The 15,541-nt window shown below is 45.2% G+C and overlaps 1 protein-coding gene across 1 annotated transcript; it reads right to left on the bottom strand.

Annotated features, from left to right (window-relative positions):
• LOC143273053 (uncharacterized) lies at positions 1-3,020 on the bottom strand. Its single transcript, XM_076571061.1, has 2 exons — positions 2,762-3,020; positions 1-1,952 (listed from the first exon to the last, which is right to left on the bottom strand). The coding sequence occupies exons 1-2, from the start codon at positions 2,912-2,914 to the stop codon at positions 1,578-1,580; spliced, it is 528 nt and encodes a 175-aa protein (XP_076427176.1). The 5' UTR covers positions 2,915-3,020; the 3' UTR covers positions 1-1,577.
• Positions 3,021-15,541: the final 12,521 nt, after the last annotated feature.

Genomic DNA, 15,541 nt, shown 5'->3' with positions numbered 1-15,541 from the left:
AGATGCAAAAGCAAGAGTGTTTATTTAGACCAGGTACCTGGGGCGAAGTCTCTTGGAGGACTTGCGCGCTTTCCTAGGGCAAGGGGGACTTTTTATGGGATCCCAGGGGCAGAGGCGCGGTTACAGAAGCGAGAAGCATAGTTACAGGGTCCCTATTGGTTGTTTCAAAGAAGGCCAGGGTGAACTTGGGGTCGTATGTGTGTGGCTGATTTGGCCTTGTCCAGGCCAGCTGCTTATTCCTCAAGGCCAGGGGGCCAGCCATAAAATATCCTGATTTGACTTAACTGTCTTTTTCTCAAGGCCGCCGACCACAGTTATCTCTCTCAAGGCTGGCCATAGCTATCTCTGTCAAGGCCGGGTGGCTGGCTACGGCTGTGAACTCCTGTTTTTCTGATTCCATTAGAATGGCGTTTCTTAGGCTAAGTTATAGGGGGGGGCGCATTTTATTGGCCCAAAGCCCCATGTCCTCATAATGGAGCGGGGGTCTTTCATTCCCCCATTTTCTTTTGTACCAAATGAAATCTTTCATTTTAGGATGGAGAATAAGGGGTTAGCTCTATCTCTGACTGTCTGAGCCTCTGATATTGTTTGGTTAGGATCAAAGCCTGGGCAACAGAAACCTTATCCTTGATGAATTGCACCAATCTGTTGAGGATGTATGACCCAAACAATAAAATGAGCAGGAGGATGATTAGGGGGCCCATAATGGTGGAGACAAGGGTCGTAAACCATGGTGACCTTTGGAACTATCTTTTAAATCATTTCTGTTGAGCATGGCTACTTGGAGCTGTCTGAATTGGCCGGTCTCTATAAGGGCTGCAGTCCTGTATCTACCCCAGCAGCTATTTTGCTCATGGTAATTTTTTCCAGTAACAGGGCCAGCGTCAGGGAAACAGGCTCTCTGGTGATGCCCCTCCCAATGTCAGGAGGACTATTAGGGGGATCAAGGGGACCCCCGGGTGAGTTTTATCTTTAGTGGGTTTGGAGAGCGTTGAACTAGATGTCTCGGTGCCCTCAGCTTCGTCGGGTTCCTTGGCAGCCTTTACATGCGACGTGTGGACCCAAGCCGCTGTCCCGTCAACCTCGGCTCTAGGTTCCTAGATTGATGGCGTCGGACCCAGACAGAGTCCCCAATCTTGAATGGGTGAGGCACCACCGGGCGGTTCAGTTGCTCCCGGCAGGCAGGGGTTTTTACACCGTCTTTTGCATCAGTTGGAGGGCTAGTGGCAAAAGAGGAGATATCAGAGTAAAGGAAATTTACAATTGGTGGGGGAGCCCCATACATGATCTTAAACGGGGTTAGGCCATGAGGCCCAGGAGTGTTCCGGGCTCGGTAAAGGGCTAGGGGGAGTAGGAGCACCCAATCTCTAGTGCCAGTTGCAAGCGTTAATTTGGTTAAAGTCTCCTTAATGGTTTTATTTGTACGTTTTACCTGTCCTGAGCTCTGGGGGCTGTATGCACAATGAAGTTTCCAATCGATCCCCAGTAGCCTGGCCACCTCCTGACTTACCTGGGAGACGAAGGCGGGCCCATTGTCTGACCCCAATATCTGGGGTATTCCATACCTGGGAAAGATGTCATCTAGGAGTTTTTTTGGTTACCACGTTAGCGGTCTTTTTCTTGGTAGGCAAGGCCTCTGTCCATCTATGATGTAAGCTTGTCGCTCGGGGCTCCATTCCGCCCCCATTTTCTTTTGTTAGTTCCTGGTCCTCCGGGCTTCCGCCATCCGGAGGGCCTGGGTCCGCGCGATCAGCTCTGTCTTTTGGGCCGATGTTCCAGGTGGCAGTGGTGAGGTCCAAACTATCTCCGATTCGGTGGTGACGGCTGCTCCGGCCCTCCGTTCTCCTTCTTGGAGGAAGCTGCTCCCATCCGTGAGCCAGGCAGCAGGGTTGCGGGGTTGAGGGAGACAACTGGTCTGCACACCACTCGATCTGGGGGCTGCTGGACCAGAGCTTTTACCGCATGGGAGGATAACACAGTTAATGGCTGTCTCAAAGTTAGTTTCCCTGCATCCTTGAGCAAAACAGCAATGGCGGCTTCCCCGCGCAGACAGGGGGGCATCCTGCAACTACCGGGCTTTTATGGCCCCAATCTCTGTACCAACATTTCTTTTGCAAAGCCTGAGTTCTCGTTCACGAACAGTTTAAAGGGCTAGGACTTGTAGGGGGGTCCCTTTGGGTCCTGTCCAGATGCCAGCTGAACCTTTTTCTCGGTGGTCCTTCGATACCTCCTGTTACCTGTGGCCCCCTGGACCAAAGCTGTGCGGTCACTGAGAGAGCCTCCGGTATGGGTCAGGACTGAATGTTGAGCCCCGGTGTCCACTAGGAAGGTCATTGGCTGCCCCCCCATCTTGAGAGTTAGCCTGGGCTGGGGGGGGGGCGCTCCTGGCCGTGACCTTCCCAATCTTCCAGATTGAGGACCCTTGGCTTAGGTCTCCGAGACCCTTGAGGCTTTTTTTTTGATCAGTCATGAGCCCAATGTCCTCTCTGTTTACAGTAAGCACTTTGTCTTTGTCAAGCAGTGTTCTTTTTTGATCTCCCGTCCTAACTTTCTAACTCCCTCTCTGACCTGTCCCTGAGACATTACAGTGGCCAGGACTTTTTTTGTTTGTTTTTCCTCTCCCTCCGTGTCTCTTTAAGTCTTTTTAAAAACGCGCTGCCGGCGTCTCTTTCTGGTAACCTGAGCCGAATCGGTAGGGGGTCTAGAGCCCCTTGGAGACCAGCTAAGAGCAACTGGCGATAGAGATATAGGTGTTCCCTACCTTCGCTGGTTTGTCCCGCCTTCCTCCTAGGCGACCTGCAATTGGGGAGGAAGCAGGAAACTCATCCTCCGCTGTTTGGGGGCCGCTGCAGGAGCCGCCGGTCCCTCCGGTGCTGTCCCCATCCCCGGCCCCGCCTGCGTGCCCCCGCCACATCCCGTGTCCGCCTGCGCCGCCGCGGGCCTTCGCGATCAGATTCCCCTGGTCAGCACCAGTTCTAAGTCGGCTGTTAGGCGCCGGCCGAGACGAAGCACCGCGCGGAAAACCGCGGCCCGGGGCGGACTCCTCCGCCCGCGCGGACAGCCGGGGAGAGCGGGAAGCGAGGGGAGCCCCTCCCAGCGCCGCCTCGGACCCCCGCGACCGCGCCGCGGCCGCGCGGACGGGAGGAGGCGCGGGGAAACCCCGGCGCCCTCCACCGCCGCCACCGCCGCTGACGGCTTGCGGGGACTGGGCAGGGGGCGTCCCGGCGCCCTAGCTTCCCGGCGGCCCCGCCTGCGCGCCCGCCTGCGCGTCCTCTTTTCCCGCACCCGCCTGCAAGCCTGCCCGCGCGCCCGCCTGCGCACCGGAGCAGCGGCCCGCGGGGAGAGGAAAAAAAGACTTGCTGGTGTGGGGTTAGGGAGGAACAGGGAGTGGGAGGGATCCGCCGATCTGGCTTCCTCGGCTCCGGGATTCGGCGAGCGCTGCTGCTGCCGGGGGGCTGAGGGGAAGAGAAATGGCTTAACCCATGGGGGAGGTTCTGTTGTCAGGAGTCTCCACATGGCAATGTATGGGACCTGGTCCGGGTGGCCATGGGGACTGGAAGCAAAAACTTTTCCCTCCACCTGTGAAATAAGACTGAGGTTAAAGGTTCCCTGACGAGGCCATCCTACATCCATTTTAACCTAATCGGCCTCGCAAAGAGTGATCTATTTTTTTTTTCTTGATTACGACTCCTTCGTTGTTGGCTCGTGTCTTTACATCTGACCAGTGTTTAAGCATGAGGCTCAAGGGGGTGGTGACAGTCTGTCCTATGGCTGTTTCTAGGAGGAGAACGGTTAAACAGAAAACAAAAAAACGACAGACCAATATAAATAAGACTAACACTCGCTGCGCGGCTTCGGTTCCAAACCGAAAGCAAAACCAGAAAAACCGTGCCCCCAGAGGGGTCTTTAAACCGTGCCCCCGGAGGGGTCTTTAAACCGTGCCCCCGGAGGGGTCTTCAGACCGTGCCACAGAGGGCACTACAGATCGTGCCTCAGAGGGCACTACAGATTTCCGTGGAACTTCTTTCAGGGTTCCAGATTCCCCTGGGACGTCTCCCAGGGTTCAGCGGCGAAGTCCAGGCCCGTCGGCCTCCTCTTTCAGATCCACTGACACAGACAGATTATCAGACGCAGGCACGGAGACAAACAAACAACATTTAACATTCAGACAAACAGACAACCCTCAGACGGGACAGGGATGACATAAACCAAGGCCGGCCGGCTTACCTCCTGATGGTGGGTCGGTGGTCCCAGGGAGGGGTCTCAATCCCCGTACGGGCCACCAAATGAAAGACCCCTGGCTGAGATCTTCCTCCGGGAGAGACCCCAAACCCAAGGAACACACCGAAACCACAGATCAGATGCAAAAGCAAGAGTGTTTATTTAGACCAGGTACCTGGGGCGAAGTCTCTTGGAGGACTTGCGCGCTTTCCTAGGGCAAGGGGGACTTTTTATGGGATCCCAGGGGCAGAGGCGCGGTTACAGAAGCGAGAAGCATAGTTACAGGGTCCCTATTGGTTGTTTCAAAGAAGGCCAGGGTGAACTTGGGGTCGTATGTGTGTGGCTGATTTGGCCTTGTCCAGGCCAGCTGCTTATTCCTCAAGGCCAGGGGGCCAGCCATAAAATATCCTGATTTGACTTAACTGTCTTTTTCTCAAGGCCGCCGACCACAGTTATCTCTCTCAAGGCTGGCCATAGCTATCTCTGTCAAGGCCGGGTGGCTGGCTACGGCTGTGAACTCCTGTTTTTCTGATTCCATTAGAATGGCGTTTCTTAGGCTAAGTTATAGGGGGGGGCGCATTTTATTGGCCCAAAGCCCCATGTCCTCATAATGGAGCGGGGGTCTTTCACTGAAATGACTCAGTAATTATTTCCCTTTTCCTGTTGACTCAGCGTCTCTCAGTTTCCAGGTCAGAAGTATCACTTTACTCCGATAAAAATCACTAGTCCTGCCCCCTGACTCACTTCCTTGTTTGCAAACTGAGCCTCACAAACCAAACTATAAAATGCTCACCTGACTTCTTCCCACTGTCGGGGCAGTGATCCTGGATGATGCTCCAACCGTGGTTTGTGGAAGGAGGCAGTCAGGTCTGGGATATGAGGTAGTGATCCTGTGACCTCATCTCCCCCTGGGATGGCAATTATTTCACCTGTGATAACAATGATGGGGCACACACGGGGAGGCAAAGTAATTCTTGAAAAGCTTTGGCTCAGTTACTGATTTCCAGAGCGATCGCATGTTTCTAGACAGAAGAAATGAGAGGTTCTTCACTCCCAAGAGCTTAGGAAGCAGACATGTGCACTCTCTGAGGTTTGAGATATGAAGGAATATGCACAAGGCACACCCTGGATTCTGGGCTTCGGTGGGATATACTTCTGTGGACTCTAAACCAATGTTAATCTTCGGATTCTTGAGCCAGGCCATGATTTAATTCTGAGCAGAAAAATAAGATCATGCAAAGGACTTGAAAGGGATGGGCAAAGAACTTACACCAGGGCTGGGGAGGTAGTGGCTGAGCAAATAAAGCACTTGAGAACAAGCTTTTGGATCCCCAAAACCCACATAAAACCTGAGCTTGGTGGTCACCTATAAGCCAGGCATTCAGGAGGCAGAAACAGAGAATCCAGAGACCCAGGGTGAGATGGCTAGCTAACCGGAATTGGAAGGCTCCAGGCGCAGTGAGAGACCCTGCCTCAATGCATAAAATGGGGAACATTCACACCCTAAGTCAACTGTGGGCTTTCCCAACTACATGAACACACATGTAAACACACACACACCACATGCAAATGAAGCTTAGACGTCAAGAAAGTTAAATATTAATATGCAAATAGGAAGGAATTTGTTTAATTCGGTACAAATGGGTACAAATGAGCATGCAGATGTGGTTGGAACATATTGTACTATGTATTGGACTATCAATACTAACCACCATAGTGAGAAAGAAAACATATTAGTGACTCTTCTTTCATAGCTGTGACAAGATGCCTAAGAAAAGCAATTTAAGTAAGGCGCTGTCCATGGCCGTGAGGAAGTCACAGTAGCAGGACTTCTATGCTACAGTCAAGAAGTGGAGAGGGATGGATGAATGACCACGCTGAGCTCACTTGCTTCTTTGTATGCAGTCCAAGATTCCAGGCCATGAAACAATGCCACCCACACACACCGGTGGTCATTTTTCCTCCTCATTGAAACTTTTCTGCCTCACAGACAACCAGACATAGGTTTCCATGGTGATTCTAAATCCAAATAAGTTGACAGTGAAGATGGCATGTGGAACTCAATGAGAGTCACAGAAGAAATGGAATGTCATAGTCCCATCACACATTTAAAAAAATAATAATCAAAACCATGTAGTAGACCTCAAGAGATAACTGATAAGCAAGTGTCACTTAAATGATTCCATATATAAGGAAGTCAGTGCTCCACGTAGTATTTAAGAACTCTATATAAGACACCAGTGAAAACCAGAGTCACAAGCCCACCCTGCACTGATTGGGAACAGATAAGGACCCATCTCCAGACTGGGCAGACCAGGGCTCCAGCCCCTAGGCCCCGGAGGCACATTACGTACCCCTTCCTCAAACCATTGAGCCCCAGAGACTGAGCAGCTGCCTCTTCCCCTGCCCCCTCACCAAGAAAACAGGTCCCACCCTACACTGATTGGGAATAGCTGCTCACTGAGACACAGAATCCATCAGCACCCGTTGGACCCAGAATCCAGATTAGACCAAAAGCTCCCATTAGACCAAGAATATCAATCAGACCAAGAGACGCTCCCTCAGACACAGACAACACATGCATGGAGTGGAGGAAGAGATGGGAAGACACCAGTGCAAAAATACAGTCAACAACATAAAGACCACTATGGCACCATCACAACCTAGTGGTTCTACATCAGCAAGACCTGAACATCCCAAAGCAGAAGAGGTGGAAGGAAACAACCTTAAAAATGACTTTAAGAAGATGAGCCGGGTGGTGGTGGTGCACGGCTTTAATCCCAGCACTTGGGAGGCAGAGGCAGGCGGATCTCTGTGAGTTCGAGGCCAGCCTGGTCTCTAAAGCGAGTTCCAGTAAAGGTGCAAAGCTATACAGAGAAACCCTGTCTAGAAAAATAATTTTAATAAATAAATTAATTTTTAAAAAAGAAAATGATAGAGGTTTTAAAGAGGAAATGAAAATTTCCCTTACAGAAATGGAAAAAAAGACAAACAAAAAAATTGGAAGAAATTAATAAATCCCTTAAAGGAAGACAAGAAAAAGCAATTAAACAGGTGAAAGAAACAGTCCAAGATGTGAAAACTGAAATAGAGGCAATCAAGAAGACACAAACTGAGGGAATGCTGGAAATGGAAAATCTGAGTAATCAAACAGGAACTACAGATGCACTCATAACCAATAGAATGCAAGAGAGAATCTCTGGTGTTGAAGATACAATAGAGGAAATAGATTCATCAGTCAAAAAAAAACTAAAGCCAAAAAAGTGATAACACAAAATGTCCAGGAAATTTGGGATGCCATGAAAAGACCAAACCTAAGAATAATAGGGATAGAAGAAAGAGAAGAATACTAACTCAAAGCCACAGAAAATATATTCAACAAAATCATAAAAGAAAACTTTCACAACCTAAAGAAGGAAATGCCTATGAAGGTACAAAAAGCTTACAGAACACCAAACAGACTAGATCTAAAAAAAAAAAAAAAAGTTCCGTCACCACATAATAATCAAACCTCTAAACATACAGAATAAAGAAAAAATATTAAGAGCTGCAAAGGAAAAAAGTCAAGTAACATATAAAGGCAGACCCATCAGAATAACACTTGACTTCTCAATGGAGACTCTGAAAGCCAGAAGGTTCTGTACAGATGTTATGCAGACACTAAGAGACCATGGATGCCAACACAGACTATTATACCCAGCAAAACTCTCAATCAACATAGACAGATTAAACCATTTATTCTATGATAAAAACCAGATTTAAGCAATACCTATCCACAAATCCAGCCCTACAGAAAGCACTAGAAGGAAAAATCCAACCTAAGAAAGTTAGATGCACGTATGAAAACACAGGCAATAGATAATTCCACACCAACAAATAACAAAGAAGAGAAACACACAACACTACCACCAAAAAATAACAGGAATTAACAATCACTGGTCATTAATATCCATTAATATCAATGGTCTCAATTCGCAAAAAGACACAGGCTGACAGAATGGATATGAAAGCGGGGTTTATCCTTCTCCTGTAAACAAAACACACACCTCACCTTTAAAGACAGATACTACCTCAAAGTAAAAGGCTGGGAAAAGACTTTCCAATCAAATGGACTTAATAAGAAAGCTGGTGTAGCTATCCTAATATCTAATAAGATAGACTTCAAACTAAAATCAATTGAAAGATATCAAGAAGGACATTACATACTCATCACAGGAAAAATCCATCAAGATGAAGTCTCAATTCTGAACATTTATGCCCCAAATAGAAGGGCATCCACATTTGTAAAAGAAACATTACTAAAGCTTAAATCACACATCAAATCCCATACACTAGTAGTGGGAGATTAACAACCCACTCTCACCACTGGAGAGATCCACAAGACTGAAACTTAACAGAGAAATAAGGGACCTAACAGAAGTTATGACTCAAATGTTCTTAATAGATATCTATAGAACATTCCACCCAAAACCAAAAGAATATACATTCTTCTCAGCACCCTATGGAACCTTCTCTAAAACTGACCACATGCTCGGTCACAAAGCAAAACTCAACAGATACAAAAAAAAAATTTGGAATAACCTCCTACAAGCTCATTAAAAAACTGAATAATGCCCAAATGAATCATCAATGGGTCAAGAAAGAAATAAAGAAAGATTTCCTAGAATTCAATGAAAATGATAGTACAACATACCCAAACTTATGGAGTACTGTGAAAGCAGTGCTGAGGAAAATTCATAGCACTAAATGCCCACATAAAGAAGTTGGAGAAATCTCACACTACTGACTTAACAGCACACCTGAAAGCTCTAGAATAAAAAGAAGGAAACTCACCCAGAAGGAATAGATGTCAAGAAATAATCAAATTGAGGGCTGAAATCAATGAAATAAAAACAAAGAGAACAATACAAAGCATCAATGAAACAAAAAGTTGGTTCTTTGAAAAAATTAACAAGATAGACAAGCCTTTATCCAAACCAACCAAAAGACAGAGAGAGAGAATCCAAATCAACAAAATCAGAAATGAAAAGGGGGACATAACAATAGACACTGAGGAAATCCAGAGAATCATCAGGCCATACTTCAAAAACCTATACTCCACAAAATTGGAAAATCTGAAAGAAATAGACAATTTTCTGGATAGGTACCACATACCAAAGTTAAATCAATATGAGATAAACTATTTAAATAGACCAATAATCCCTACGGAAATAGAAACAGTCATTAAAGGTCTCCCAACCATGTCAGGCAATGGTGGCACATGCCTTTAATCCCAGCACTCAGGAGGCAGAGGCAGGCAGATCTTTGTGAGTTTGAGGCAACCTGGTCTACAGAGCAAGATCCAGGAAAGGTGCAAAGCTACACAGAAAAACCCTGTCTCGAGAAAAAAAAATCTCCCAACCAAAAAAAAAAAAAAAAAACCCCAGGACAAGATGGTTTCAAGACAGAATTCTACCAGATTTTCAAAGAAGAGCTAATTCTAATACTCTTCAAATTGTTCCACACAATAGAAATGGAAGGAACATTACCAAACTCTTTTTATGAGGCTACAGTTATCCTGATACCCAAACCACACAAAGATGCAGCAAAGAAAGAGAATTACAGACCAATCCCACTCATGAACATTGATGCAAAAATATTCAATAAAATATTGACAAACAAAATCCAAGAACACATCAAAAAGATTACCCACCATGACCAAGTAGGCTTCATCCCAGGGATGCAAGGATGGTTCAACATATGAAAATCTATCAATGTAATGCACCATATAAACAAACTGAAAGAAAAAAAAAACCACATGCTCATCTCATTAGATGCTGAAAAAGTCTTTGACAAAATCTAACGCCCCTTCATGATAAAGGTCCTAGAGAGATCAGGAATATAAGGAACATACCTAAATGTAATAAAGGCAATTTACAGAAAGTCAACAGTCAACATCAAATTAAATGGAGAGAAACTCAAAGCGATTTCACTAAAATCAGAAACAAGACAAGACTATCCACTCTCCCCATATTTATTTAATATAATACTTGAAGTTCTAGCTAGAGCAATAAACAACAAAAGGAGATTAAGGGGATACAAATTGGAAATGAAGAAGTCAAACTTTCACTGATTGTAGACGATATGATAATATACATAAGTGACCCCAAAAATTCTACCAGGGAACTCCTACAGCTGATAAACTCCTTCAGTAATGTGGCAGGATACACGATTAATCTAAGATAACTCAAAAAAATCAATACCCCTCCTATATACAAATGAAAAACGGGCTGAGAAAGAAATCAGAGAAACATCATCTTTACAATAGCCACAAATAATATAAAATACCTTGGGGTAACTCTAACTAAGCTAATGAAGGACCTGTATAATAAGAACTTTAAGTCTCTGAAGAAAGAAATTGAAGAAGAAATAAGAAAATGGAAAGATCTCCCATGCTCATGGATAGGTAGGATTAACATAGTAAAAATAACAATTTTACCAAAAGCAATCTACAGATTCAATGCAATGCCCATCAAAATCCCTACACAGTTCTTAACAACCTCATAAGAACAATACTCAACTTCATATGGAAAAACAAAACACCCAGGATAGCTAAAAGAATCCTGTACAATAAAGCAACCTCTGGAGGCATCACAATCCCTGACTTCAAGCTCTACTATAGAGGTATAGTAATAAAAACAGCTTGGTATTGGCATAAAACTGACATGTGGACCAATGGAATTGAATTTGAAGACCCTGAAATTAATCCACACATATATGAACACCTAGTTTTTGACAAAGAAGCCAAAACTGTACAATGAAAAAAAGAAAGCATCTTCAACAATTGTGCTGGCATAACTGGATGTCAACATATAGAAGATTGCAAATAGATCCATATCTGTCACCATGCACAAGTTCAAGTGGATCAAAGACTTCAACATAAATCCACTTACTCTGAACCTGATAGAAGAGAAAGTAGGAAGGAGTGTTGAACGCATTGGCACCAGAGATCACTTCCTAAATGTAACACCAGTAGCACAGACACTGAGAGCAACAATTAATAAATGGGACCTCTTGAAACTGAGAAGCTTTTGTAGGGCAAAGGACACAGTCAATAAGACAAAAAGGCAGCCTACAGAATGGGAAAAGATCTTCACCAACCCCACATCTGACAGAGAGCTGATCTCCAGAATATATAAAGAACTCAAGAAACCTGACATCAAAATACCTAACAATCCAATTAAAAAATTGGGCTACAGAGCTAAACAGAGAATTCTCAACAGAAGAATCTCAAATGGCTAAAACATTTAAGAAATTGTTCAACATCTTAGTCATCAGGGAAATACAAATCAAAACAACTCTGAGGTACCATCTTACACCTGTCAGATTGGCTAAGATCACAAACACTGAAGACAGCTAATGTTGGAGAGGATGTGGAGCAAGGCGAACACTCCTCCACTGTTGGTGGGAATGCAAACTTATGCAGCCACTTTGGAAATCTGTATGGTGGTTTCTCAAAAAATTGGGAATCAATCTTCCTCAAGTCCCAGCTATACCACTCTTGGGCATATACCCAAAGAATGCTCAATCATACCGTAAGGACTTTTGCTCAACTATGTTCATAACAACATTATTCATAATAGCCAGAACCTGGAAACAACCTAGATGCCCCTCAAATGAAGAATGGATTAAGAAAATGTGGTACATATACACAATGGAGTACTACTCAGCAGAGAAAAACAATGACATCATGAAATTTGCAGGCAAATGGATGGAACTAGAAAATATCATCCTGAGTGAGGTAAACCAGACTCAAAAGGACAAACATGGTATGTACTCACTCATAAGTGGATACTAGATGTAAAGCAAAGGATAACCAGACTTCAACCCACAGCTCCAGGGAGGCTAGCCAGCTGGGAGGACCCTAGGAAGGATGCAGGGATCACCCAGTGAAGAAGAAATAGATGAGATCTATGTGAACAAACTGGGGATGAAGAGTGTAATGAAGGGTAAGGGATGGGGGATGAGAAGATGGGGGAATGGGATGCTCAAGCTGGAACAGGGACAGAGTGAGAGAGCAAGGAAAGAGAGACCATGATAAATGAAGACATCATGGGAATAGGGAGAAATAGAGTGCTAGGGAAGTTCCCAGGAATCCACGAGGATGACCCCACCTTAGACTCCTGGCAATAGTCGAGAGGGTGACTGAACTGGCCTACTCTGGTGATCAGATGGCTGAATACCCTAACTGTCATGAATGAACCCTCATCCAGTGAATGATGAAAGCAGATGCAGAGATCCATGGCCTGGTGCCAGGCTGAGCTCCAGAAATCCAATCGATGAGAGAGAGGAGGGATTCTATGAGCAAGGGACATCTAGATCACGATGGGGAAACATACAGAGATGACCAGGCCAAACTAGTGGGAACTCATGAACTATGGAACCCCCATGGTACTGGACTAGGCCCTCTGGATAGGCAAGACAGTTGTTTAACTTGAACTATATGTGAGGCCCCCAGGCAATGGTATCAGGATCCATCCCTGGTGCATGGGCAGGCTCCCTTTGGTGGAACACCTTTTGCAGCCTTAGTGCCGCAAGGAGGGGCCTGGACCTGCCTCAGCTGAAAGCACCAGGCTCTGCTGACTCCCCATGGGAGACCTTGCCTTGGAGGATGGAGGAAAGGGAGGTGGAATGGTGGGGAAGGCTGGGGGTGGGTGGGAGGAGGGAGGAGAGTGCGATCTGTAATTATGTAAAATTAATAGAAAAAAAATTTTGTGGTTTTTCGAGACAGGGTTTCTCTGTGTAGCTTTGCACCTTTCCTGGAACTCACTCTGTAGTCCAGGCTGGCCTTGAACTCACAGAGATCTGCTTGGCTCTGCCTCCCGAGTGCTGGGATTAAAGGCATGCGCCATCACTGCCGAGCTGTAATAGAAAATTTAATAAAAGAAAAAAGAACTCTACATAATTGTGATATGAGAGTGTTGCCTGGTTTCAGCCATACAAAACTTTTTTTTTAATTTTTCAAAATAGAGTTTCTCTGTGTTGCCCTGTCTGTCCTGGAACTCACTCTGTCAACAAGGCTGACCCAGAACTCACAGAGATCCACCTACCTGCTTCTGCCTCCCAATTGCTGGGATTAAAGGCATCAATACCCAGCAACATATAAAACATTTTTTTATTTCTTTATGTATTTTTATGTGCATTGGTGTTTTGTCTGTATGTATGTCTGTGTGAGGGTATTGGATCCCCTGGAACTGTAGTTACAGTCTTGAGCTGCCATGTGAGTGCTGGGAATCGAACCAAATCCTTTGGAAGAGCAGTCAGTGCTCTTAACCACTGAGCTATCTCTCCAGCCCCATGTAAAACATTTTTACAGGCTTATATTTGGAAAAGAAATTTTTTTGTATTTGCTTTATTTCAGGGTAGGAGTTTTTTGTTTGTTTGTTTTTGTTTTTTGGATTTGTAAGGTTTTTGGATATCCTTTTTGCTTTATTGTACTCATGTCATTGTTTAAGTGTTAAGGATAGTGGTGTATGTGTGTGTGTGTGTGTGTGTGTGTGTGTGTGCACGCAGTATGTGTGTACATGTGTATGGTATATATATGTGTGTGTGTGTGTGTATGTGTGTGTGTGTGTCTGTCTGTCTGTCTCTATATCTGTCTTTGTGTGTGCAGTATGTGTATGGTATATTGTGCTGTGTGCTGTGTGTGAGATAATTATGGTATATGTCTGGGGCCCCATATGTGCACATATGTGTGTGCAGGTACAGAGGCCAGAGGAGGTTGTCAGGTATCCTGCTCAGTCTCTGTCCACTTTATTACCTTGAGACTGGCTCTCTCACTGAACCTAGAGCTAGCCTGAAGAGCATCAAGCCCCAGAATTCCTCCTGCCTTTTCTCCCTATTTCCCTCTCCCAGCACCAGGGTTACAGGTGCACAGGACCACATCCAGCTTTTTATGGAGGTGCTGGAGATTTAAGGTCAGGTCCTCCTGGTCACATAGTAGGTGCTCATACCTGCTTAGCCATCTCTCCAGTGTGGTAGAAGTGTCTCTACACCTCCATGACTGTGGTGATGTATGAAAAATAGGTTCCTGAGTTGCTTCATTCTATTCAGGAATGGAACACAGTGGTTATGCTCTACACTTACAGTCAGCAGTGATTTCACAGTAGGAAAACGTCTATTATCTGCAGACTGCATTTCCAGTCTCATCCTTGAAATCAGAGAAGAAATCTAATAGATAACGGTAAGTTGAAGACCAAACTTTACGTGAAATGTTTTAGAATTCATTGAGGCAGAGCCAAGTGGATCTCTGTGAGTTCAAGGCCAGCCTGGTCTACAGAGCGAGATCCAGGAGAGGCACCAAAACTACACAGAGAAACCCTGTCTCAAAATATATATATATATATATATATATATATATATATATATATATATATATATATATATATACATGTATGAGAAAATACTAAAAAAAAAAAATCAAAGTCAAAGAAAGGACAGACTGGGGAAGAGAAGTGGTGGGAATGTGGCCAAATCTCCCTCTCGCTCTGAACACTAAGACAAATCAAGGGCTAAATCAAGGCTAGAATAACAAGTGTTGTGAATATCGCTCTATATAAATAAAACACTGATGGCCAGTGACCAGACAGGAAGTATAGGTGGGACAAGGAGAGAGGAGAATTGGGGAAACAGGAAGAAGGGGAGAGACACTGCAGCCACCGCCAGGACAAGCAGCATGTAAAGACGCCGGTAAGCCACCAGCCACATGGCAAGGTATAGATTTATAAAAATGGGTTAATTTAAGATATAAAAACAGTTAGCAAGAAGCCTGCCATGGCCATACAGTTTATAAGTGATATAAGCATCTGAGTGATTATTTTATACATGGATTGTGGGACTGCGGGGCTTGGTGGAACCTGCAGAGAAGTCCTCCAGCAACATAACAGGACTCTTCCTCCCAGTGCACATGAACCAGCTTGTCACCTATGATGTCAAGGACCTTATTTACTGAACATCCTTTGATGCACCCAGATGAAAACATCTCTCTTCTAGACGCAACACATATCTCGGACGACTTTATTAAGCTAAAAGTGCAAAGTATCTGTCAACGATGTGCATTTTCCCAAGATGAACTACATCATAAAGTAAACTTCCAAAACTTGAGTCATTAAAAGTTCTTGTGCCGCTCCTGTGCTCATTCCATGAGTTGGCTGTTTGAAACCAGGAACTTATGCAGGGACACTTGGCTTAGTCTGGGAGGAAGGGACTGGACCTCCCTGGACTGAGTCTACCAAGTTGATCACAGTCCTCGGGGGAGGACTTGTCCTGGAGGAGGTGGGAA

The sequence above is a fragment of the Peromyscus maniculatus genome, chromosome 1 (genome assembly GCF_049852395.1).
Source record: "Peromyscus maniculatus bairdii isolate BWxNUB_F1_BW_parent chromosome 1, HU_Pman_BW_mat_3.1, whole genome shotgun sequence".
NCBI lineage: Eukaryota > Metazoa > Chordata > Mammalia > Rodentia > Cricetidae > Peromyscus > Peromyscus maniculatus.
The sequence above is the reverse complement of the archived record's forward strand: the minus strand, read 5'-3'. Positions and strand labels throughout refer to the sequence as shown.

What these genes read in the sequence shown, in the direction of transcription:
- LOC143273053 (XM_076571061.1), bottom strand. Translation starts at nt 2,914, where the DNA reads ATGTGGCGGGGGCACGCAGGCGGGGCCGGGGATGGGGACAGCACCGGA. An exon ending in GGCGGGACAAACCAGCGAAG is followed by an intron (nt 1,953 to 2,761) that starts GTAGGGAACACC and finishes ATGCGGTAAAAG; the next exon opens with CTCTGGTCCAGCAGCCCCCA.